The 27,735-nt window shown below is 45.1% G+C and overlaps 1 protein-coding gene across 15 annotated transcripts in view; it reads left to right on the top strand.

Annotated features, from left to right (window-relative positions):
• LOC110535617 (voltage-dependent L-type calcium channel subunit beta-1) overlaps positions 1-27,735 on the top strand; it is a 128,750-nt gene that overhangs the window by 74,393 nt on the left and 26,622 nt on the right. For 14 of the 15 annotated variants that reach the window (XM_036935351.2, XM_036935350.2, XM_036935349.2 and 11 more), the window contains 3 exons: positions 17,755-17,874; positions 25,853-25,975; positions 26,233-26,369. In XM_036935351.2, the coding sequence (XP_036791246.1) occupies positions 17,755-17,874; positions 25,853-25,975; positions 26,233-26,369 (380 nt within the window). Of the gene's footprint in view, positions 1-17,754; positions 17,875-25,852; positions 26,077-26,232; positions 26,370-27,735 lie in introns of all 15 variants that reach the window. The other variant, XM_021620723.3, reaches the window with a different exon arrangement.

The raw sequence follows: 27,735 nt of genomic DNA, 5'->3' as shown, positions 1-27,735 counted from the left end.
TCAAAGCAATTAGAGGAACTCAGTACCACCAATGATTAAGTTGCAGGGGTGATTGATATAAGTTATGAATACCTGCAGAAAGCCCACAGAGGGCTGTGCATAGAAGAGACCCAAGGTACTTGAAACAGAATGGACTCCTCTCTCTGTCAACTTCCCCACCACTTAGAAGATGGTTAGAGGTCATCCTCTTTCATTGTAACTGCCAGAGTATTGTATTTAACCTTTATTTAACTAGGCAAGTCAGTTAAGAACAAATTCTTATTTTCAATGACGGCCAAACCTTAACCCGGACGACACTGGGCCAATTGTGCGCCGCCCTATGGGACTCCCAACCGCAGCCGGTTGTGATACTGCCTGGAATCGAACCAGGGTCTGTAGTGACGCCTCCAGCACAGAGATGCAGTGCCTTAGACCGCTGCGCCACTCGGGGGCCCCTAAAAAGTAATCAAATCTGTATTTCAAATAGACTGTATCTCAAAGTATGCCATTAGCGGTTTACAATATTGGCTATTTAGTTCGTAGTTTGATCTCTCTTGGCTCCCACTCACCCCATCTCAATCAAGGGCATCTTCCCCAGTGAAAGCCTTCCCTGTCTGTCCTCCCCCCTGCCTCTCACTTCTTCGCCACTCCCTCCCAGTCATGCTGGTCTTCCAAGACCCCCATCTCTACTAACCCCTCATTAACTTAGCTAGCAAGCTACAGTTCCCTTGGTTAAACCATACTGGTAACTATTATGTGGTCACACTAACCTAGCTTGCTTAATCAATAGCCTGCTCTGATAACTACCGTATTTGTCCCTGTAAAACAACACATACAATAAAACAGTGTTGTAACAACACACATGGCTGATATGGACACGTATTACATGACAGTGTTGTTAGAACACACATGGCTGATATGGACACGTATTACATGACAGTGTTGTTACAACACACATGGCTGATATGGACACGTATTACATGACAGTGTTGTTACAACACACATGGCTGATATGGACACGTATTACATGACAGTGTTGTTACAACACACATGGCTGATATGGACACGTATTACATGACAGTGTTGTTACAACACACATGGCTGATATGGACACGTATTACATGACAGTGTTGTTACAACACACATGGCTGATATGGACACGTATTACATGACAGTGTTGTTACAACACACATGGCTGATATGGACACGTATTACATGACAGTGTTGTTACAACACACATGGCTGATATGGACACGTATTACATGACAGTGTTGTTACAACACACATGGCTGATATGGACACGTATTACATGACAGTGTTGTTACAACACACATGGCTGATATGGACACGTATTACATGACAGTGTTGTTACAACACACATGGCTGATATGGACACGTATTACATGACAGTGTTGTTACAACACACATGGCTGATATGGACACGTATTACATGACAGTATTGTTACAACACACATGGCTAATATGGACACGTATTACATGACAGTGTTGTTACAACACACATGGCTGATATGGACACGTATTACATGACAGTGTTGTTAGAACACACATGGCTGATATGGACACGTATTACATGACAGTGTTGTTACAACACACATGGCTGATATGGACACGTATTACATGACAGTGTTGTTACAACACACATGGCTGATATGGACACGTATTACATGACAGTGTTGTTACAACACACATGGCTGATATGGACACGTATTACATGACAGTGTTGTTACAACACACATGGCTGCGTGGGAGCAGAATGGGCCTAAACAGCAGTAGTACAGAGTGTATTTCACACTGTGGGACTGCTAGGACAGACACTCACAGTACTGGCAGTCATTCTAATGGTCCTGGTGTTCTGGTGTTGTCTGCTACTCTAGTGAGGATGGACAGGGAAGGACTGGGACCAGAAAACAGCCCGGGCCCATATTTTTTACTCTCTCAGGGGGCCTCGAGAGAGTAAAAAATATGGGCCGGGCTGTTTGCTAGTCCCAGTCCTTCCCTGTCCATCCTTGCTAAAGATCATTCTTCACAAAGACACACATTTATACAGACCCACTGGGCTTAAGATGGAGCAGCCCATCCGACATTTGCCCAGGCTGCACTATGCCCAATCCGTTTCTGAGGATGGAACTTGAGGTCTCAGCAGAGTGAGTCCTCTCATAACCAGCCCAGCGCTCATCAATCATCCACAGGTACCGCTTGCCCCCTAAAACCCAGCTCCTGCCACAATATTGATGATGCAAGCACTGCGAACGAGTGCGACACACCCCCATGGCCCTCCCGTCTCCCCCTAACCGTATTCCCTTCATCAAACCATATCCCTTCATCAGCTCCCTGCCTATTAAGGTTTGATTATTCCCTCTGTGCTTTCTGTAGTGCTGTGTTCCTACATGGTCCAGTGTGCTTCGAAGCCGGCCTTAACCATCCTGGGTTGTGACGGATATGGCGGATAGTATATTCCCTACATAGTGCACTACTTTTGACCAGGGCATGGCACCCTACTGCCTATATAGTGCACTACTTTTGACCAGGGGATGGCACCCTACTGCCTATATAGTGCACTACTTTTGACCGGTGGATGGCATCCTACTGCCTATATAGTGCAACACTTTTGACCAGGGGATGGCACCCTACTGCCTATATAGTGCACTACTTTTGACCAGGGGATGGCACCCTACTGCCTATATAGTGCACTGCTTTTGACCAAGCCCTATGCACCACATAGAGAATAGGGTGCTATTTGAGACACAGTCCTGCTACCTGAGACAGTGTGGTTTTATCGAAAGCCGGAGATACCCAACACCCGGATGGGATGATGCACTTATTTAAGAGGAAATCGCTTGGCGGAATGCTGGGTAAACACATTCCCCTGTTCCTCCCTGTTCCCTAAGTGTCACCTTGAGGTCCAAGCAGCCAATCCTGCTCCCCACGCCAGAGAAGCCATTACTTCAGTACTGACCGATCTCTCCCACGCACTCACACTACGACATACATATGGATTATGGCAGGCAACGCACGCGCTCATGCAGGAAGGCACGTACACGCATATTCATTCACTCATTCTATCAATCTCTCAATTACCCGCTCACACTTTCTTTTTTTTCTCTCCCTTTTGTCTCTCCTTTGCTCTCCCTCTCTCACACACACACACCCTTTTTCTCTGCTTCTGTTCTTCATTGTCAGTTCGAGTGGGAAGCAGTGGCAGGAGTCAAACATGTTCTAACAGTGCATCCGTTGTCATGTCTTTTTTTGTGTGCCATTGTCTCTGTGCAGTAGAAGGAGAAAGTAGTCATAGTGTACCAGATGATGATTTGATAGACTTTCTGTTCCTGTCAGTGATGTGACATTTACAGGCAGATGGCTGTGAAGCAGCAACCTTTTGTTCCAGCTAAAGAATGAACACAGTTACAGGATGAGTCACAAATAACTCTGTACGTCCCAAATGGCACCCTATTCCTTGTATAGTGCACTACTTTTGACCAGGATTTGGTCAAACGTAGTGCACTATGTAGGGAATATGGTTCCATTTGGGATGCTAACCTGTATTCCTGAATGTCAACACTGCAGTCTGTCACAGGAGACTAGAAAAAAAAGCAACAATCCAAAATACTGACATCTGATGGTCCAGGAAAAAATATGTTCCGAGATAAAGTAATTTCCATCTTCTTAGTACTGGTTCTTGGAATAGGATTTTTATTTTTTATTTTTTTACCCCTTTTTCTCCCCAATTTCTTGGTATCCAATTGGGAGTTACAGTCTGGTGTCATCGCTTCAACTCCTGTACGGACTCGGGAGAGGCGAACGTCGAGAGCCATGCGTCCTCCGAAACACGACCCAACTGCTTCTTGACACAATGCCCGCTTAACCCGGAAGCCAGCCACACCAATGTGTCGGAGGAAACACCGTACACCTGGCGACCGTGTCAGCGTGCATGCACCCGGCCCGCCACTGGAGTCACTAGAGCCCGATGGGACAAGGACATCCCTGCCGACACTGGGCCAATTGTGCACCGCCCCATGGGTCTCCCGGTCACGGCCGGCTGCGGCAGAGCCTGAATCTAAGGATTCATGGAAAATAAAGGATAGAAAATTGGCAGATAAAATTGAAATATTTAAAATACAATTACCTGCATCATTTGTAATCGCCTTTTTAAAATATATTTATACAGTTGAAGTCGAAAGTTTACATACACTTAGGTTGGAGTCATTAAAACTTGTTTTTTAGTATATATATATACCAGGGCAGCTCTAGCAGGGCAGAAATGTGACAAACGGTGGCATCATATGACGGTGGCACGTTGAAAGTCAATGAGCTCTTCAGTAAGGCCATTCTACTGCCAATGTTTGGCTATGGAGATTGATACACCTGTCAGCAACAGGTGTGTCTGAAATAGCCAAATCCACTCATTTGAAGGGGTGTCCACATACTTTTGTATTTATAGAGTATATATTTTGGTGGAGGAGGAATAATGGTCTTGGGCTGTTGTTTATGGTTCGGGCTAGTCCCCTTAGTTTCAGTGAAGGGAAATCTTAACGCTACAGCACACAATTACATTCTAGACGATTCTGTGCTTCCAACTTTGTGGTAACAGTTTGGGTAGGCCCTTTCCTGTTTCAGCATGCCAATGCACAAAGCGAGGTCCATACAGAAATGGTTTGTCGAGATCGGTGTGAAAGAACTTGACTGGCCTGCACAGAGCCCTGACCTCAACACAATCGAACACCTTTGGGAAGAATTGGAATGCCGACTGCGAGCCAGGCCTAATCGCCCCAACATCAGTGCCCGACCTCACTAATGCTCGTGGCTGAATGAATGCAAGTCCCTGCGGCAATGTTCCAACATCTAGTGGAAAACTTTCCCAGAAGAGTGGAGGCAGAAGAGTGGAGGCAGCAAAGGGGAACCAACTCCATTTCTCTTTGCTTATTAAAGCTGTTCTTGCCATAATATGGACTTGGTCTTTTACCAAACAGGGCTGTCTACTGTATAACAACCCTACCTTGTCACAACACAATTGATTGGGTCAAACGCATTTAGAAGGAAGAAATTCCACAAATTCACCTTTAACAATGCTCACCTGTTCATTTAAATGCATTCCATGTGACTACCTCATGAAGCTGGTTGAGAGAATGCCAATAGTGTGCAAAGCTTTCATCAAGGCAAAGAGTGGCTACTTTGAAGAATCTAAAATCAAAAATATTTTTTGATTTATTTAACACTTTTTTGTTTACTATATGATTCCATATGTGTTATTTCATAGTTTTGGTATCTTTACTATTATTCTACAGTGTAGACAATAGTAAAAATAAAGGAAAACCCTGAAATGAGTGTTCCCAAACTTTTGACTGGTACTGTATATATTTGTTTATTTATTATTATGCCCCTACCCCCGTCTCCCCTGATTGGAGAACTTGGTGGAAAATATTACAATTCAATATATATAAAGTTTATTTCCTAATCGCACTGGACTCCAAGTGTATCGGTCAACCAATCAACCACTCCAATCTTAATTCCAACTCTCAGATGTCCACAGTCTAATCCATCTTTCCCAGTTCACTACCATTTTACTATTTCCTTTTGCAATACATCTGTCTGTTTTGCGGACATCCAATCTAACCTTTGCAGATGATAAGTTGTAGCTTATCTCAGAGCATTCTTATATTCTTAACCTTTCAGGTAGGCTACATTAGTGATGCACGCTAAAAGTGAAACCCCATTCAAATCTGTGCATTGTTATGCATTCCTGCTGCTGTGACACATTATTCAGAGCGTATTAATGAGCAGAAAATGCCAGAGATGCACTTTTCCCTTCTGCTCTTCTCTTTCTGAGGAATACTGGGAGGGCTAGAAAGCCACCGACTGTCCCACAAGAGAGGAGAGGAGAGGGGAGGGCAGTGCTGTGATGGGAAGGTGTTATAAGGTGGAGAGAGAGAGAGAGGGGGAAAGTTGGAGGGAGAGAGGGAGAATGCGGGCAATATAATGGGAAACTAGGGGAGGGGGAGACAAAGAGGAGAGAGAGGCCGTGGGCTGGGGATGTGATGGAGATTGGAAGAAGAGTATAAGTGAGAGAGAGAGACAGAGTGGAGAGAGTGTGCTACCAGAGGGTCAGGGAAAGGGGAAGAGAGGGGGCTAAGGTGTGTGGAGAGGTGAACAAGGAGTGATGGACCATGATCAATCTGGCTTAGGAAGACTAAATCATTTTGTATATTTTTTATTTCTCCTTTATTTAACAAAGCTTTATTTTCAATCATTTGATGTAACATGACGGTACCTCAACGCTATTTGTAAACTGCGTACACCTAGAATAACCCCTATTTATAACATACAGAAAAGAATTGCGATTCCCCAGTGATGTGTGTATGCCCTCTACTGAAGGGAATGCTGACATTGCCCTGGGACTGAGGCTACTACCTACCTATGTACAGCCCAATAGCCGTTCGATGTATGTAATTAGCCTTAGTGATTTGTGCTGTTCTAATGCGTTGACCGTCATGTGACCGCCATATGTAGCAATGGTTTGGGGTTTTGCAAGCAAAGTAGCCCAGAGGGATCAATAAGTCCATTACAGCAGACCACAGGAGCACCGCCGACACACACACACACACACACACACACAAACACACATACACCATAAAGCAACATTGACTCCATTGCCATACACACACACGCACAAAATGGGACCCTAAAAGCAACATTGACTCCATCGCCATACACACACACACTCACGCACATACATACATACACACACAAGACACATGATGCACGTATGCACACAAAAACAAACCCACCCTTCCTCCACCCCTCTCTCCCTCACTCTCTCCCCACCCTCTCTCTCTCCTCAGGGTGGCTACAGTGAACTCTCTATGCTCTGTTCTCTAAATTCTCAGTGTGTGAGTAGGACCTTAGGGCAGCTGTGTCATGAAGCCAGAGGCTCTCTCTGTCAGACTGAGTCCATGTCAACCTCCCTCACTGGCCACTGTGCCCAGTGTTCACAGACTGACACAAGCCCGGTCTGAGGGCCCCTTACTCTGGGCAGTGGCAGTGGGCACCAGGCTCTACATGGAAAACATCTGTGCCACGCTCTGGAGGCTAGCAACACTTCCCATCACACTAGCTCACCCGGATTAGACAATGTTCAAGCCATGTCTGACACACACAATGCCCTGGAAGGTCGCTTCACCTAAGACTATACATTCAGCGTCAGCAATAGCATTGGTAGAGGCTTTCGCAATGCTACTGCCTGCTCTTATTTTCATGGGACCTGTTTCACTTGAGGTGCAGTGTAGTCTGGCAACTATATATATATTTTCTCATGAAATTGTGTATTTTCTCAGCTGTTTTTACAAGTTATATTAGGTCCATCTAAACTAGCCTGGTCCCAGATCCGTTTGTGCTCTTGCCATCGCCATTGCTCATTGTCAAGCCAAACATGATGACACAAGCAGACTGGCACTCAGGCTACATTTGAAAGTAGTCCATACAGTAGGCCAATTTGTAATGGATGTTGTAATAGTACATAAAACTTGCTACTTGCATAGTCATTCCAATCTGTGTCTGTCCAAATCTGAATATGACTGTGGTAATTGCCTTTGTCGTTAGGCTAATTGGTCTTAACGAGCTAAAATGATATTATTTTCTCCGCCAGCCTTTCTTTTCTTGTAGGACACAGCTAAATCAGCACGTCATCTTCCCCACTAGGCTTCGTCCCAAAAAGCACCCTATTCCCTATATACTGTGGTACACTACTTTTGACCAGAGCACAATGGGCCCTGGTTGAAAGTAGCGCACTTAGTAAGGAATAGGGTGCTTTTTGGGATGCAACCCAGAGCTGGTTGAGGTGACCCCTGGGCGGATGGAACTATGACATTGATTGGTTATGATAAGCAGGACTGATACGCGTGTTATATCCATTGCTGTGCCGTTAGCGGTTATCGTCCCCTAGGGGAATGACTGCTAGCCATTCGACAAACCGCTAAACCCATCCCAGTGCTGACGTGCATGGTGGTGACCACTGACCTCTTCCTGCTCTCCTGACCTGTGCTGACCTAACTTAAGGTCACACAGTTTAACCCAGCTCTGGAATGGGGTTGCCGACTTATTAGTCCTGGATCAGTTTTACTGCTCCAATCTCTGCCTCAACCAGTTACCATTAGAGAGTTCTCATCCATAATTATCCCTACTGTCTACATCACGCCCCAAGCCAACACCACTCTAGCACTCAACGAACTGTATGGGGCCATAGACAAACAAGAAACCGCACACCCAGAGGCAGCGTTTCTGGTGGGCGGAGACTTTAACGCAGGGAGATGTCAACCAACGCGTCTTCTGCGCCACTAGGGGCGCTAAAGCTCTAGACCACTTTAATTCTACCCACAGAAACGCATACAGGGCCCTCCCTCGTCCGCTCTTCGGCAAATCTGACCATGATTCAATTCTCCTGCTTCCTGTGTATAAACAACAGCTCAAACAGGATGTACCAGTCATGCGCTCAATACGGAAGAGGTTGGATGAAGCAGACGCAAGGCTGCAAGACTGTATTGCTATTACAGACTGGGATATGTTTTGGGATATCCGCGCTGGGCTAAAGGCTGGAGCTACTGTTTACAAGGAATGGGACACTGACATGGAAGCATACAAGAAAGCCCGCAACGACCTCCAATGAGACATCAAACATGCAAAAGGACAATATAGGAGGAAGGTGGCATCCTACTACACCAGCTCAGACACTCGTTGTATGTGACAGGGCTTGCAGACGATAATGGATTGCAAAGGGAAACCCAGCCGTGAGTTGCCCAGCGATGCTTGACTCCCAAACCAGCTAAATGCCTCCTATGCTCGATTCGAGGCATATAAATAACACTATGCCTTGAATGAAAGCCCCTGTTTTTCCAGATGACTGTGTGATCTCGCTCTCAGTGGCCGGTGTGAGCAAAATGTTTAAACAGGTTAATAATCACAAGGCCGCCGGGCCAGACGGAATACCAGGGCTCGTTCTCAAAGCATGCGCCAAGCTCCAAGGTAACCTGCCTAAATGACTATTAGCCTGTAGCACTCACATCTGCAATTATGAAGTGCTTTGAAAGGCTGGACATGACCCACATCAACACCATCATCCCAGGCACCCTGGACCCACTCCAATTCGCATACCGCCCCAACAGATCCACAGATGACGCAATCTCAATTGCACTTCACACTTCCCTCTCCCACCTGGACAAGAGGGGAAATAGCTATGTGAGAATTCTGTTCATAGACTACAGCTATTCAACACTATAGTCCTCTCCAAACTCATCTCTAAGCTAGGGACCCTGGGACTGAAACCCTCCCTCTGCAACTGGATCCTGAATTTCCGGATGTGCCGGCCCCAGGTGGTGAGGGTAGGCAACAACACCTCCGCCACAGCAAACTCTCTCCAGAAGTTCAGTGAGGATCTCTGAATGATCCAATGTTGACCTAAATGACTAATGATGATAAATACAATCCACCTGTGTGTAATCAAGTCTCCGTATAAATGCACCTGCACTGTGATAGTCTCAGAGGTCCGTTAAAAGCGCAGAGAGCATCATGAAGAACAAGGAACACGCCAGGCAGGTCCGAGATACTGTTGTGAAGAAGTTTAAAGCCGGATTTGGATACAAAAAGATTTCCCAAGCTTTAAACATCCCAAGGAGCACTGTGCAAGCGATAATATTGAAATGGAAGGAGTATCAGACCACTGCAAATCTACCAAGACCTGGCCGTCCCTCTAAACTTTCAGCTCATACAAGGAGAAGACTGATCAGAGATGCAGCCAAGAGGCCCATGATCACTGGATGAACTGCAGAGATCTACAGCTGAGGTGGGAGACTCTGTCCATAGGACAACAATCAGTCGTATATTGCACAAATCTGGCCTTTATGGAAGAGTGGCAAGAAGAAAGCCATTTCTTAAAGATATCCATAAAAAGTGTTGTTTAAAGTTTGCCACAAACCACCTGGGAGACACACCAAACATGTGGAAGAAGGTGCTCTGGTCAGATGAAACCAAAATTGAACTTTTTGGCAACAATGCAAAACGTTATGTTTGGCGTAAAAGCAACACAGCTGAACACACCATCCCCACTGTCAAACATGGTGGTGGCAGCATCATGGTTTGGTTCTGCTTTTCTTCAGCAGGGACAGAGAAGATGGTTAAAATTGATGGGAAGATGGATGGAGCCAAATACAGGACCATTCTGGAAGAAAACCTGATGGAGTCTGCAAAAGACCTGAGACTGGGACGGAGATTTGTCTTCCAACAAGACAATGATCCAAAACATAAAGCAAAATCTACAATGGAATGGTTCAAAAATAAACATATCCAGGTGTTAGAATGGCCAAGTCAAAGTCCAGACCTGAATCCAATCGAGAATCTGTGGAAAGAACTGAAAACTGCTGTTCACAAATGTTCTCCATCCAACCTCACTGAGCTCGAGCTGTTTTGCAAGGAGGAATGGGAAAAAATTTCAGTCTCTCGATGTGCAAAACTGATAGAGACATACCCCAAGCGACTTACAGCTGTAATCGCAGCAAAAGGTGGTGCTACAAAGTATTAACTTAAGGGGGCTGAATAATTTTTCAGTTTTTGATTTGTTAAAAAAGTTTGAAATATCCAATAAATGTCGTTCCACTTCATGATTGTGTCCCACTTGTTGTTGATTCTTCACAAAAAAATACAGTTTTATATCTTTATGTTTGAAGCCTGAAATGTGGCAAAAGGTCGCAAAGTTCAAGGGGGCCGAATACTTTCTTAAGGCACTGTAGCTCCACATTGATCTGGTACTGGTACTCCCTGTATATAGCTCCAGAATGATTTGGTACTGGTACTCCCTGTATATAGCTCCAGATTGATCTGATACTGGTACTCCCTGTATATAGCTCCAGATTGATCTGGTACTGGTACTCCCTGTATATAGCTCCACATTGATCTGGCCTTCCACAAGCTCCCCACAATAAGTTGGATGAATTTTGGCCCATTCCTCCTGACAGAGTCAGGTTTATAGGCCTCCTTGCTCGCACACACTTTTTCAGTTCTGCCCACAAATTTTCTATAGGATTGAGGTCAGGGCTTTGTGATGGCCACTCGAATACCTTGACTTTGTTGTCCTTAAGCCATTTTGCCACAACTTTGGAAGTATGCTTGGAGTCATTGTCCATTTGGAAGACCCATTTGCGACCAAGCTTTAACTTCCTGACTTGAGATGTTGCTTCAGTATATCCACATTTTTTTTCTTCCTCATAATGCCATCTATTTTGTGAAGTGCACCAGTCCCTCTCGCTACAAAGCATCCCCAGAACATGATGCTGCCACCCCCGTGCTTCACGTTTGGGATGATGTTCTTTGGCTTGCAAGCCTCCCCCTTTTCCCTCCAAACATAACGATGGTCATTATGGCCAAACAGTTCTATTTTTGTTTCATCAGACCAGAGGACATTTCTTCAAAAAGTACGATCTTTGTCCCCATGTGCAGTTGCAAACTGTGGTCTGACTTTTTTATGGCGGTTTTGGAGCAGTGGCTTCTTCCTTGCTGAGCGGCCTTTCAGGTTATGTCGATATAGGACTCGTTTTACTGTGGATATAGATACTTTTGTACCTGTTTCCTCCAGCATCTTCACAAGGTCCTTTGCTGTTGTTCTGGGATTGATTTGGACTTTTCGCACCAAAGTATGTTAATCTCTAGAAGACAGAACACGTCTCTTTCCTGAGCGGTATGACATATGCGTGTTCCCATGGTGTTTATACTTGCGTACTATTGTTTGTACAGATGAACGTGATACCTTCAGCCGTTTGGTAATTGCTCCCAAGGATGAACCAGACTTGTGGAGGTCTACAATTGTTTTTCTGAGGTCTTGGCTGATTTCTTTAGATTTTCCCATGATGTCAAGCAAAGAAGCAGGGAGTTTGAAGGTAGGCCTTGAAATACATCCACAGGTACACCTCCAATTGACTCAAATGATGTCAATTAGCCTATCAGAAGCTTCAAAAGCCATGACATAATTTTCTGGAATTTTCCATGCTGTTTAAAGGCACAGTCAACTTAGTGTATGTAAACTTCTGACCCACTGGAATTGTGATACAGTGAATTATAAGTGAAATAATCTGTCTGTAAACAATTGTTGGAAAAATGACTTGTGTCATGCACAAAGTAGATGCCCTAACCGACTTGCCAAAACTATAGTTTGTTAACAAGAAATGTGTGGAGTGGTTGAAAAACGAGTTTTAATGACTCCAACCTACGTATATGTAAACCTCTGACTTCAACTGTATATAGCGCCATTCTTGTGTGTTTGATTTGATTCCTCGTGTTACTATTTTAATTTTAAACTCTGTATTGTTGGGAAGGGCTCGTAAGTAAGCATTTCATGGTAAAGTCTACACCAGTTGTATTCGGCACGTGACAAATACAATTTGATTTGATTTGAAATATCTGTGCAACATTTAATGTTTGCATCGATTCATCGATCAATGCATAGTTTACAAACATGACACACGCACGCAAACAGGCCCTCTGTATTGGGCAGCGATAATCACAGCGGAGACACCCGAACAGATAGAGGAACTGTGAGGAGGAACAGGGGAAAACGAGAGAACAAGCAAGGAGGAGGGGGAGCGATACGGAAGGGAGCCAGAGAGAGAGCGAGAGAGAGATGGGAAGAGAGTGAGAGACAGGCAGAACCACAGAGGTAGAAACAAAATGCAAGAAATCCGGTAAGAGAAAGCGAGAGAGAGTGTGAGAGAGATATATTTACAGGCTAAGGAGAGCTGAGATTGCATGCAGCAGGCACCACCTAAGTAGCAGCAGTAGCAATAAAATTAGCATCCTCACACTGATCATCCAGGATCCAGGCAGGCGTGCTCTTATCTGTCCCCGAGGAAGGAGCATGGCAGCCCAGCCTGTGGAGGAAGGACAACAGGGCTGGGGCTGGAGCTGGACTGAGGCATGAGGAAGCAGGGGAGTGAAGCAGCATCGCGGCCGCCCAGCTCACACAGGCCATGCGGCTTCAGCACCAACGCCGGCAGATAGACTAGGCTTGAGGAGAGGCAGGCAGCTGCTGAGATTGGAGAGCTCACGTGGACAACGTAGCAGCACCATTAACGATAGTTGGAGCATTACATGTATCAGTAGCTTTTGACCTAACAGTATCAACGGCAGTAGCAGGAGCAAAGGTAGCACATCTGTCGCTGCAGTATTGGCAGCCACACCAAAGGTAACCCTAACAAAGGTAGCCATAGCTGAAGAGGTATTCGTAGCAAAAGCAGTCCAGGTATCTTTAGTCACAGTAGGGATACTTAACAGTGGCCCGGGACACTGAATGACAAGTGTGACTGATGAAGGCCACCTGGATTCGGCTGCTGAAAAGATCCAAGGGAGGTCGCGTCAAGAGCGCCGATGACTGTGTAAGCCGATTATTCAAACATGCTTCCTTTATCTCCTGTTTGTGTGCGTGTGCACGTTTGTGTGTGCGTGAACGTATACGTCCACTGGTGTGTGTACTGAATGTACATCATCGCATGCACCTGTGCGTGCCTGTATAGGGGTCAGGGGGTGGTATTGTCACGCTGCGTTAGGGATGATAAGGGTCAGTGGGGTTGTCCGTCATCACTGTCAGAGTCCTCATTATGTCGTAACTCTCTTGGTCAGACCCCTGCTTTACTCTGGACATAATGGAATGATGGTTTGAACAGTGTCAGTCACATGAGGATACCAGGATACATGAGGTTGGTGTGGTTGGTGTGGTTGTATGTTATACTGTAGTGTTTGTGAGCGTGTGTGCGTAGGGTTGGGGAGTAACTTATTATCCAAAAAACTTTAACAGTAATCAGTTACATTACCAGCAAATATTTTGTAATCAGATTACAGATACTTTTGAAAAAACTAGATTACTTCTTGGATTACTTTTACATTCAGAAAGGATGTTTGCGAATCGAATGTATTGACACCTTTCTGTTTTCTCAATGAAATTCAATTCAGCGCTGAAAATAAGCACAACGTTTGTTCAGCCTGAACGAGTCTGACCACAAGACAGAGACCACTCTAATGACACACCACATGCGTTTGATGGATCCTTTTCTTGTCTTCTTCTAAGGGGAAAGTAATCCATAAGTAACTGAGAGTAATAATAGGTCACTTGTAACTGTAACGGATTACATTTGGAAAGTAACCTACACTACCATGTGCAGTTGGCTCGTGCTGGTGTTCGTGCTTAAGTGCGCGACTATGTGTACATGTGTGTGCATAGCTCCTGTGATGGTGAAGTGTGGGTACTAAAACTATTTTTAGGTAGGCTTTAACGAATGAGGTAAGACACCGATATCCAAAGCATGAAGCAAAATGCATGAAACATAAGCGGTGTTTCAGATAAAGAGTAGAGAGTTATTTATAGACGGTGTCTCAGGTACACCGTAGGAGAAGAAACATGGATAGTTAATGAGCAGTGTCTCATCTACAGATGTAGGATCTTAATGTGAGCCAGTTTGCTACAGCATTACAATGATCCTGTAGCAACAGGAAATGTCAATTATTAGGTGGATTATAATTAATGGATATTTTTGTAAGGGTTACGGGATGCTTGGATAGTTTTAAATCAGCCGGGTAGAGTTTGAGGTTATTTATTTTTTATTTTGAACCCAGACAGAGGAGAACAGAGAGCAGTGTAATGGTGCAGTGAGGATCTTGTGTGGCTGGCAGTGCCATGCCTCTCTGTGCAGGTAAGAGAATGCATCACCCTTCCTTCTGTTCAAAAAGTCCCTCTGAGTCTGACAATAACAATACAGGGCTATAAACATACTGGGCTGCCTGCCCACATTGTAACTTTGCAGAGTGTGTGTGTGTGTCTGAGTGTGTGTATGTGCGTGTGTTCCAGCTTGTCTGTGCCTGCCTGTGTGTATAAACTGTGTGGTTCCGACTGTGAAGCATGGAGGAGGAGGTGTTATGGTGTGGGTGTGCTTTGCTGGTGACACTGTCAGTGATTCATTTAGAATTCAAGGCACACTTAATCAGCATGGCTACCAGAGCATTCTGCAGCAATACCCCTTCTCATCTGGTTTGCGCTTAGTGGGACTATCATTTGTTTTTCATCAGGACAATGACCCAACACACTTCCAGGCTCAAGGAGAGTGACGGAGTGCTGCATCAGATGACCTGGCCTCCACAATCACCTGACCTCATCCCAATTGAGATGGTTTGTGATGAGTTGGACGCAGAGTGAAGGAAAACCAGCCAACAAGTACTCAGCATATGTGGGAACTCCTTCAAGACTGTTGGAAAAGCATTCCTCACGAAGCTGGTTGAGAGAATGCCAAAAGTGTGCAAAGCTGTCATCAAGGCAAAGGGTGGCTACTTTGAAGAATCTCAAATGTAAAATATGTTTTGATTTGTTGAACAATTTAGTTGTTTACTACATGATTCCATGTGTTATTTCATAGTTTTGATGTCTTCACTGTTATTCTACAATGTAGAAAATAGTAAGAGAGGAGAGAGAGAGAGAGAGAGAGAGGGCGCTCACGTCATGGAAGACAAACCTACAGCTATAGTACCCTATAGTTACTGATGTGTCCTTAGGCAATGTGAGATAGTGGGTGTCCCGCTGCTTTATGAGAAGCAGGGGAATGTCCATTTGAAACATGCATCCAATTAGCTATTGTGATTTCTTTCTGCCTCTCCTCACTCTGGGTTTGAATATTGTGTGATTTAGACGTTGTGCGCCTGTTCACTAAGTTCACTTAACTAGGCTCTGATGCTCTCCGACGATGCATTGTACCTCTGGCGTTGAGTGTGGTCATTAATTTATTTGTGGTCTCATAGTGTTTTTTAACTACTTTTTCGTTTTTGACAGAACCCCTCTCCAAAAAATAGTGCTTCTGCTTGAGTTTCAGTGAGACACTGCTGAACAAGGCAGGAATGTCCATTGCAAACTAGTTTACCAGCAATTGTCTTCAAATTTGGACCTTTCAAATGTGATGCCTCACTGACAGCACGGGCATGGTGTATAGATTCTGTGACAGTGAGTGTTGGTGTGACTGATGAGTGTGAGTCTGAAGAGTTCATCTCTTGTGTGATGTTGAGGTCTGAATAGTAAGTCTGTTGTTTGATGTAGAGGGCTGAAGAGTAAGTCTGTTGTTTGATGTAGAGGGCTGAAGAGTAAGTCTGTTGTTTGAAGTTGAGGGCTGAAGAGTAAGTCTGTTGTTTGATGTTGAGGGCTGAAGAGTAAGTCTGTTGCTTGATGTTGAGGGCTGAAGAGTAAGTCTGTTGTTTGATGTTGAGGGCTGAAGAGTAAGTCTGTTGTTTGATGTTGAGGGCTGAAGAGTAAGTCTGTTGTTTGATGTTGAGGGCTGAAGAGTAAGTCTGTTGTTTGATGTCGAGGGCTGAAGAGTAAGTCTGTTGTTTGATGTTGAGGGCTGAAGAGTAAGTCTGTTGTTTGATGTTGAGGGCTGAAGAGTAAGTATGTTGTTTGATGTCGGGGGCTGAAGAGTAAGTCTGTTGTTTGATGTCGAGGGCTGAAGAGTAAGTCTGTTGTTTGATGTTAAGATCTGAAGAGTAAGTCTGTTGTTTGATGTTGAGGGCTGAAGAGTAAGTCTGTTGTTTGATTTTGAGGGCTGAAGAGTAAGTATGTTGTTTGATGTTGAGGGCTGAAGAGTAAGTCTGTTGTTTGATGTTGAGGGCTGAAGAGTAAGTCTGTTGTTTGATGTAGAGGGCTGAAGAGTAAGTCTGTTGTTTGATGTTGGGGGCTGAAGAGTAAGCCTGTTGTTTGATGTTGAGGGCTGAAGAGTAAGTCTGTTGTTTGATGTTGAGGGCTGAAGAGTAAGTCTGTTGTTTGATGTTGAGGGCTGAAGAGTAAGTCTGTTGTTTGATTTTGAGGGCTGAAGAGTAAGCCTGTTGTTTGATGTTGAGGGCTGAAGAGTAAGTCTGTTGTTTGATGTTGAGGGCTGAAGAGTAAGTCTGTTGTTTGATGTTGAGGGCTGAAGAGTAAGTCTGTTGTTTGATGTTGAGGGCTGAAGAGTAAGTCTGTTGTTTGATTTTGAGGGCTGAAGAGTAAGTATGTTGTTTGATGTTGAGGGCTGAAGAGTAAGTCTGTTGTTTGATGTTGAGGGCTGAAGAGTAAGTCTGTTGTTTGATGTAGAGGGCTGAAGAGTAAGTCTGTTGTTTGATGTTGGGGGCTGAAGAGTAAGCCTGTTGTTTGATGTTGAGGGCTGAAGAGTAAGTCTGTTGTTTGATGTTGAGGGCTGAAGAGTAAGTCTGTTGTTTGATGTTGAGGGCTGAAGAGTAAGTCTGTTGTTTGATTTTGAGGGCTGAAGAGTAAGCCTGTTGTTTGATGTTGAGGGCTGAAGAGTAAGTCTGTTGTTTGATGTTGAGGGCTGAAGAGTAAGTCTGTTGTTTGATGTTGAGGGCTGAAGAGTAAGTCTGTTGTTTGATGTTGAGGGCTGAAGAGTAAGTCTGTTGTTTGATGTTGAGGGCTGAAGAGTAAGTCTGTTGTTTGATGTAGAGGGCTGAAGAGTAAGTCTGTTGTTTGATGTTGAGGGCTGAAGAGTAAGTATGTTGTTTGATGTAGAGAGCTGAAGGGTAAGTCTGTTATTTGATGTTGAGGGCTGAAGAGTAAGTCTGTTGTTTGATGTAGAGGGCTGAAGAGTAAGTCTGTTGTTTGATGTTGAGGGCTGAAGAGTTAGTCTCTTGTTGTGTGTTATTGAGGTCGGATGCATTAATCTGTCATGTATCTTTCCTTAATGTGTGTTTCCCTCTACTCTGCAGGGTTCGGCGGACTCCTACACCAGCCGTCCATCAGACTCCGATGTTTCCCTGGAGGAGGATAAGGAGGCAGTGCGACGAGAAGCAGAGCGGCAGGCTCAGGCACAGCTCGACAAGGCCAAGGTACCTCTCTCTCTCTCTCTCTCTCTCTCTCTCTCTCTCTTTCTCTCTCTCTCTCTCTCTCTCACATCAGTAGCCCCTCACATGCATTTGAGCCCCTCTGTCTGACTGCACAGCTCTAATCAGCTCTACAGGCTGTTCCCAAAACACACTCTGACAGCAAACCAACGCTGTCTGTCTGCCCTCCTCCCCTCCATCACCTCAGAGCAACACCAAGGAGTCAGTGATACACGAGTCAGCAAAACGGAGAAAAACACAGAGGGAGAGTGACAGAGGGAGAGAGAGCGACATATATAGAGTGAAAGAGAGAGTGACAGAGGGAGAGAGAGCAACATATATAGAGTGAAAGAGAGAGTGACAGAGGGAGCAACATATATAGAGTGACAGAGAGAGTGACAGAGGGAGCAACATATATAGAGTGACAGAGAGAGAGAGCAACATATATAGAGTGACAGAGAGAGACAGAGCAACATATATAGAGTGACAGAGAGATTGACAGAGAGAGAGAGAAAATTATATTGTTAAAGAAAGAGGGCTCTGGTTAAAAGTAGTGCACTATAGGGAATGGGGCTCAGTTTCAGACATAACCCCAGATTCAAACCAAGGCGAACCTCTCGTTTCCTCTGTAAAAATACCCCCAACAATCAATCAATGTCACCCAATTACGTACAATATGAATGTAAAATATTCAGTTGTCTGGACTTCTGAGAACTGTCCTCATTATCTATTGCATTATGCATAGGCAGTGCTGAAATGGCCATATGGCTCTGCTCATTTCTGAAAAAAATAAAAAATAAAAAATGCTGGATTGATGAAGGTTAAGGGGACCTTACCTCGGCACATTTTACGGGCTCCTACTTCACAGCTAACACATTGTGCCCGCTCTGCGCGCAGTAAGGATTTAAAATTGACTTCAGAACAATTTGAAACGTTTGCTCAAGGTGAAATGATACGAGAATCTTTATTTATGGTGCGAGATCCACCGTTGCGTGCTTATGCAATGACGGTGCCAGATTACAAGTTACAAGGCGGGCACAGCAACACACAGGACAGGTGTCTAATAACACTGTCAGTACGGGCACAGAGAAGGCTCCAGGTTATTGGCCAATGAAATATGCATAAAATAGAGTCATGTTGACAGAGAGAGAGAGAGAGACAAGGAAGAGAGAGAGAGAGAGAGAGAGAAAGACAAGGAAGTGAGAGAGAGAGAAAGAGAGAGGTCTCTGTGGTGTTAATTGGCCGTCAACCACAGCGCAACCTACCAGGGTTCCACTCTTTATTCCATTCTCTTCCTCCCTTCTTTCTCTTTCCCTATGCCCTCACTCGCTCTTCTCCAACCCCTCATTCTCTCACCGGCCTTTCCTCCCTCTGTCCTATTCTCTCCCTCTTCATCCCTCTCTTTTCTCTCCCTCTCCCCTCACTCACTCTCACCAGCCTTCTTTCTCTTCCCCTCGCTTTCTCTCACCCTCTCTCTTGCTGCGGTCAATACTGCATTCCTAATGAACGCCTTTCTGTGTTGCATAAAGGAGAGGAACAGGGGGATGGACAGGGAGATGAGGAGAGAAGAGCAACCGAGGGATGGATGGGAGGGGAGAGATGAGGAGAGGAACATGGGGATGTACAGGAGAGGAACAGGGTGATGGAGAGGAGCGATGAGGAGGGGAGAGCAACAGGGGGATAGATAGATGAGGAGAGGAACAGGGGGATGGACAGGAGAGGAACAGGGGGATGGACAGGAGAGGGAGCGATGAGGAGAGGAACAGGGGGGTGGACAGGAGAGGAGCGATGAGGAGAGGAACAGGGGGATGGACAGGAGAGGAGCGATGAGGAGAGGAATAGGAGGATGGACAGGAGAAGAGGAGAGGAGAGCAACAGGGGGATGCATGGGAGGGGAGAGATGAGGAGAGGAACAGGGGGATGGACAGGAGAGGAACAGGGTGATGGACAGGAGAGGAGCGATGAGGAGAGGAGAGCAACAAGGGGATCGATAAGAGAGGAGATGAGCAGAGGAACAGGGGGATGGACAGGAGAGGAACAGGGGGATGGACAGGAGAGGAGATGAGGAGAGGAACAGGGGGATAGACAGGAGAGGAACAGGGGGATGGACAGGAGAGGAGATGAGGAAAATGGGGATGACAGGAGAGGAACAGGGGGAGGACAGGAGAGGAACAGGGCGATGGACAGGAGAGGAACAGGGGGATGACAGGAGAGGAACAGGAGGATGACAGGAGAGGAACAGGGGGATGACAGGAGAGGAACAGGGGGATGGACAGGAGAGGAACAGGGGGATGGACAGGAGAGGAAAAGGGGGATGGACAGGAGAGGAAAAGGGGGATGACAGGAGAGGAACAGGGGGATGACAGGAGAGGAGAGGAACAGGGGATGGACAGGAGAGGAACAGGGGGATGACAGGAGAGGAGAGGAGCAGTGAGATGACAGGATAGGAGAGGAACAGGGGGATGACAGGAGAGGAACAGGGGGATGGAAGGAGAGAAACAGGGGGATGACAGGAGAGGAACAGGGGGGTGGACAGGAGAGGAACAGGGGGATGACAGGAGGGGAGAGGAACAGGGGGATGGACAGGAGAGGAGAGGACAGTGGGATGACAGGAGAGGAACAGGAGAATGACAGGAGAGGAGAGGAACAGAGGGATGGACAGGAGAGGAACACAGGGATGGACAGGAGAGGAACAGGGGGGTGACAGGAGAGGAGAGGAACAGAAGGATGGACAGGAGAGGAACACAGGGATGGACAGGGGGATGACAGGAGAGGAACAGGGGGGTGATGGTGTACACAGTGTACACAGGTGACATACAAGGTCAGGAGAGGAGATACACAGATGCACACAGTTCTCTGAAATAGCATTAAAAGAAAGATTCACACATTTTGAATGCTATGTCGTTTTTGTGCATCTCTGAGCGATATTCTATCGATTTCCGGGGTCATTTCGCGTTTTCATGTGTATCTGAGCTATTGCTGCTCAAGCAGGCAGAAATACAGCTGGCAGAACGAGTTTTGCATCATATGATTGGGCTAGCATGGGCTACGGACGTCACAGACCAGGTAATTGATCCCTGAATAGCTAGAGAGCGAGAAGCAGTGGAGCATAAGTAAGGTAGTCCCAGTTCTCCAGACCACACAAGCACACACTACCTGACGGTGTTTTAAATGGTACTCCATTCCATTTGATAGTGTGCTACTTTCACCAGGGCCATTAAGGCTCTGATCAAAAGTAGTGCATATATAGGGAAGACAGTGTTTTTTACAGTGGAAAACCCCATTTACAGATCAAGATAAATCTGGGCAATCAGTCTAATGGTGCACATTCATGGTAGATGGTCCCATCATGGACGTCACCAGGACCTGGTTTTCGGGGCTCTAACCCCTAATAAATTTGGGTCAGCCCCGAATCTTTTGCACTGCTGCAATGGCGTAAACAAAAGTGTAGTTACTGAATGCGCCACTTAGTTCATAGAGCTGTGGTTACGTGAAACTCCCGAAGTCATCCAACCGGTCTAATCACGGGTGAGGTCCTGCCGGTGCGCAGCTGAGCGATGCTCTGCCACTTCTCATAAGGGTGCTATGTCTCGCTTTATTGTATCACTTAATGACGAATTAGTATTCTACGTAACAAACCCGGATACAATAGCATGATAATGTCAGGGTACTGTTTTTTTTGTCATGCGGTGGCTGCTCTATACTTCTATTGGTTCGGCTGGTTAGCCACCCTCACTTACATCATTCAAGATAGGCCTAATTTCTGATAAGGTAGGCCTAATGTATGATAAGGTAGGCCTAATGTATGATAAGGTAGGCCTAATTTGGTGTTTTAGGATGAACAAAATAGAACCTTTTCCTTTAGCCACTTACACTATGTGTCGGCACAGGCAATCATCCAATTTGGATGATGCATTGTCAGTATATACTAAAATGATTTTATACAATAGGCTTCGATATCAACTTTCATTCAGAAATTATGGCTTAGTAATCATTTAAAAAATGGTGCTCCGGCAGGATACCTAAAAAATTGTTTTTGAAGCAATTGCCATGTGCGGTCAACTGATAATTCGAGCACCGTTTTAATTGGGACAGCTTCAATGCCCTGCTTTGAGACAAGCATGGGAACTCATATTTTTTGCTTTCACTGAATCTCCGCTTGGATGTTTGGTCACAATTAGGCTGGGAAATGTTATCTAAATTGAGGTGAGTGCTCATGACCATTAGTCTTGCAATTGAAAGCAATACAGATTTTCTCTCTACACACACATTATGCCTATACTGTAGCTTACCCGATGAGCTCCCCTGTTGTTTTCCTGAACTTTCTAATCCTTTTATGATGCATTTCAGTCATTTCAGTCTACTTTTGCGAAGTCATTTGACACATTTGTTTCGTCGTTTAAAAAGTTCACAAGGCCTACATCGTTTCAATAACAATATAGCTGAAACTACTACTGGCTTCATTGACTTACTGAATTGATTCTCATTGTAATTGTAGGCTAGGCTACTTGCGGATAGATTATTTTAAATAATTGTAACAGTAGGCCTACCTACACAACCTCATATGGGGTTTACTGGCCACAATCGATTGAATGAATATTAAGAAGTGTTGATTCATTGATTTGGCCTTGGAACATGGAAGGAAACATAGCGCTGCAGGAAGTGCTGCAGATATATTGAAGTACATTTGCCAATTTACATAATTACTCCTTTCTCTATGAAGATAGATGACATCTTTGAAAATACTACACCTGCAGAATTTAGCCACAGAGGATCACTCGCTTATTATGACAAATTGCTGTGGATTGTGTTTTGTCACATTATGAGCACATAGGCCTAGTCCACAGTCGGGAATCACGCAATTGGGCAACAACATGTAAAACTGCTGATTGTTGAGTTGTGGCTGTCAATGAACAGCAGGCAGCAGGTAGAAGGTATTTCGCAATATTTCAAAATGCAAAGGTGGGAAAAACCTGTTTGAATAAGTGAGTGCCACTGTAGAGTCGGTGGACGGAAATCTCTTCATGTTGTAGGCCTAAAAGCTGTGTGTCCACTGTTTCCATTGGCCCATGCTATTGGTTGCATTTAAGACATGGGTCTTTCATTTTATAAATGTCAGCTTGTCATCTGGATAATTTGTGTGGTAGAAGTAAATATCCTCGTAATGTCTCCAGTCATGTAAAATGATGTAGAATTGCAGGAAAGGGACCCACAACCCCCCCCCCCCCCGACAGCCCCTGGTCTTCACGACTGAGCCCCTGGTGACAGCCGATGGTCCCATAAGCTAGGCCGACGGCTGAAGGTGACTGGGAAGAATTACACTCCCTCCTCCGAGTTGTTGCAACATCTCTGGGTTTTAATACAGGCTTAAGTGCTTTCCAGGGCCATTTGTATGGCTTCTTCAACACAGGGAAGGACTGGGACCAGAAATGAGTCTGGGCATTACAGATGTAGGATCTTAATTGGATCGCCATGTTGCAGGAGAACTATTTAAAATGTGTTGTGTATTTGAGGCTTAAAACGGCTTCTGAAGTTTGTAATTTCCACTTTGTAATTTCAGACTCTCCCCTTTCCCTTACGAAAAATGTATCCACCCTCGCAAAAATGTCCATTAATTATAATCCACATAATAATTCACATTTCCTGTTGCTGCAGGATTATTTTCCTGCTGTAGCAAACTGGCTCAAATTATGATCCAACGTCTGTACACACCACGCAGGCCCCAATAATTAGCAAAATAATGATCATTCTATGCAAAAAACACAATTTAGTCAGTTGCACTGTGCTAAAGATTGATCAGCCCTTCTGGAATTTTCCCAAACTGCACAATGGCCAGTCAGATTTAGCTTTATGATTCCTTTGGTGTTTGCATAGCATTTTTCAAGGTTTCACATTGGGTTTATGCTGTATGACTCTCTGATAGCTCCCCTTCCCTCTCTCTTTCATCTTCAGGTAAACATTTAGCAAAAGGGCCAGTGGAGATTAATGTGGGTTGTAATCATTGTGCATTTGGCTTGGCTCTCCGTCGACCGCCAGTGGCCGAGGGGCTTGTCATGCTTTCACAGGCAGAGGAAATGTCATCCGGATAGGGCCATGTCCATGTTACCAACTGCCACTACCCGTTGCCACGGCCAGACTCAGCACAGATTACGATAATGTCCCATAACATTTTATGTCATTCTCGAAACAAGTTATAAAAAAGGATATTCTTTAAGGCCACGGTCAGGTTACGATTTGTTCCTCTGTCTCTTTTCTGTTGTCAGTGACCTATTTTTTAAAAGGTCTTTATGTTCTAAATTCATTTTTCCAGAAAGTGTGATGCCTTTACTACAGTGGGGGTGGATTTGCACGACATGTTGCTCCCTCCTGTCTCTTAGAAAGTTTGGGAGGGGGGGGGGGGATATGACCTCGTTGCATTCTCTTGCGTTGGATCGATCTCTCTGTCTTAAAGCTGTTGTGTCAGGCCCTAGGAGGGAAAACATTTTATTCTGTTTGTTTTATTCAGATGGACTGGCATTGCATCCCAAATCTCGACCCTATTCCCTATACGTTTGGCCCTATGAGCCCTGATCAAAAGGAGTGCACTAAAAACGGGAATAGGGTGTCATTTGGGACACAACCTGGATGAATGGCTGTCCCAGAGGGGGACATGTTGGGACACATTGATCCAGCCATTGTACCGGTTATATTTACCGATCATTTGCATTTGTACAGTTGGCTCATTGTTAGTCAGAAGGAAACACAAGACAAAAACAAAGCTTGGCTATGAAACCGTCCAATCGCTCCAAGGCTCCAACCCTAGTTGATCTTTTTGCTCATACAGTATGTTGGTTATGCCACTAACTCATGTTGTGTTGCTTTCCTCCAGTTGATTGTCATCCAGGCTGTGTAGCCTATAGCAGGGTGGTAGAGGAAGGGGCAGAGAATCTATACATCCCAAATGGCACTCTATTCCCTATCTAGTGCACTACGTTTGACCAGACTCTCGTCAAAAGTAGCGCACTACATAGGGAATAGGGTGTCATTTGGAACGCAATCCAGCACATCAGCGTGGTCATTGATAAAGAAAGAAGTGAGTGTGCGGGAGTCACAATCTGCCTGCCAGGCAGCATCTCTGACTGCAGTTATTTTTACACCTCACACAATGGGGGAGAAAATAGCCCCGCGAATAGCACAACTCTCTTCTCAGCTATAAAAAAACATCACGTATAATTACATTCAGGGAACGAACGCTGCTGTCTCCCGATTCCGTGGAGTTCAGCTTTGTCTCCTGATGAAGACTTATGTGAAGTAAGAATGTTGTGTACTAAAGCACTGCAGAGCAGCAAAATGATGTGTACAGTCCTCTCATTTCTAGTGTATATCTCAGTATAACTTTTTTGTCCAGCACTGGTATTCACAAGTTTAGGATCACTATCTGTATCTGAATGCTGTATCTTGTCATTTCTTTGCTTGCAATGTCTCGCAACTTCAATTAGTAGGCTAGGATATTGAGATGAGCGAGATGCAACACTTCTTTCTCACACAGTCACCTTTGGCCAAGTCATCGCTCAATATTCAATGTACCGTAACTAACTTGCATAGGGTGCAATGCTTGTATTTGTTGTTGGAGTCAGACACATTCTGAATAACTCAATCTGTAGTTGTTACATCCATTTAGTGACTTATAAATTAATGATATGTACCCCTTAATTATTGAAGAATATAATGTGCGCATGTGCACGGGTTCGCTTCAGCTTGGTAGCCAGGGCCCCAAACAGCAGAGAAGTGTAGCCTCGCGCTTCAACGCTCTTAGTTGTTGATGAACTCGACCCACTATTCCCCACAAATTGACCCACTAACATCAATTTTCAGTTAGGGATTTTTCATAAAGTTAAGGATCCCAATTTACTTGAATCGTTTGAATGTTTAAACATTCACACCCATTAGTATCATGTCTTGTGGAGCCAAAACTTTTAACCCCTCCGTTTTCTTCCTTTGGCAGACTAAACCAGTTGCATTTGCTGTCCGCACAAATGTCAACTACTGCGCCACCAATGATGATGGCGTCCCCGTGCCGGGCATGGCCATCTCCTTTGAGGCTAAAGACTTCCTCCACGTCAAAGAGGTCAGGGGTCACAGTAATATCACATCATGATGTGGTGGAGAAGGATGATGATGATGATTATGATGATGGCGATAACAATGATGACGATGAGGAGGAGGAGGGTGAGGTTAAATATGATTATGATAAAGGTGGTGATGATGATGATGACAACTATGATGACGATAACCATGACGACAATGATGAGGGTAACAATGATGTTGGTGATGATGAGCAAAAGGAGAAGGCTGATCTGTCTTACATCTGTCCCACTGTTGTAGAAATTTAATAATGACTGGTGGATAGGTCGTCTGGTGAAGGAAGGCTGTGAAATCGGTTTCATCCCCAGTCCTGTGAAGATCGAGAACACTCGGGTACAACACGAGCAGAGAGCCAAACAGGGCAAGTTCCACTCCAGGTAGCTACCAGCCCCCTCACTCATTAAAATCATCACGGAAACTAACATGCACCTCACCCAATCATGATGCTGCCATGGAGCCAACACTTGACAGGACTCGACATTAACGCTTGTCCGCTTGCTCGGGTCAAGTAAAAGTAATTGCCTGACAAGCAGGTTACCGATTCAATTGTCCGCATGAACAAGTGCAGAAGAATCATGCAAAAATCACAATATCAAACAATTAAGCTACTTCTATGAGAATTGTATCAGAGATTGGGAGGTAAATTACACACTTACCTCCCAACCTCTGCAGAGCGCGTTGGGGTATAATTATTGTAGGCCTGCTCTGACAGGCCCGAGCGGTATTTCAATCATGCAGTCGCCAGATGCCGTTTTTTGAGATAAAAGTGAGCCTAGCTGCATTTGCACAATTTATTGATAGTCATTGTTAGTTAGAGAGTTATTTGCACATTTATAGCAAATTTTTGGTCAGCACTGAAGTCCTGGAAAAGTCATGGTGTGTGCATCACCTGTTTACCAGTGGGCCATTGCCAAATGAGAAGGAGAGCGAGAGACATTGCGCAGCAGGTAAAATAACAGACTAACTATTTCGCTACTGGAATGTATTAATGTCATTGTCGTGTCCAATGTCCTAAAATACATTTCCACCGACACTCGTCTAGGCTATAACCGCAAATGGCCAACACGCAGTTGATAGACACACCTTCAAATGAGTGGATTTGGCTATTTCAGCCACACCCGTTGCTGACAGGTGTATACAATGAGCACAAAGCCATGCAATCTCCATAGACAAACATTGGCAGTAGAATGGCCCGTACTGAAGAGCTCAGTGACTTTTAACGTGGCACCGTCATAGGATGCCACCTTTCCAACAAGTCAGTTGGTCAAATGTATGCCCTGCTAGAGCTTCCCCGGTCAACTGTAAGTGCTGACATTGTGAAGTGGAAACATCTAGGAGCAACAATGGATCAGTCGTAAAGTGGTAGGCCACGCAAGCTCACAGAATGGGACCGCTGAGGCTGATGTGCGTAGTGCGTAAAAATCGTCTCTTCTCGGTTGCAACACTTACTTCCGAGCTCCAAACTGCCTCTGGAAGCAACGTCAGAACAAGAACTGTTCGTCGGAAGCTTCATGAAATGGGTTTCAATGGCCGAGCATTCGCACACAAGCCTAAAATCGACATGCTCAATGCCAAGCGTCGGTTGGAGTGGTGTAAAGCTTTCCGCCATTGGAAACAAGTTCTCTGGAGTGATGAACCACGCTTCACCATATGGCAGTCCAGTGGACGAATCTGGGTTTGGTGGATGCCAGGAGAACGCTACCTGTCGCAATGCATAGTGCCAACTGGAAAGTTTGGTGGATG

The sequence above is a fragment of the Oncorhynchus mykiss genome, chromosome 11 (genome assembly GCF_057628025.1).
Source record: "Oncorhynchus mykiss isolate SJ-2025 chromosome 11, ASM5762802v1, whole genome shotgun sequence".
In the NCBI taxonomy this organism is placed as follows: Eukaryota; Metazoa; Chordata; class Actinopteri; order Salmoniformes; family Salmonidae; genus Oncorhynchus; species Oncorhynchus mykiss.
This window is presented reverse-complemented; position numbering and strand designations above follow the sequence as displayed.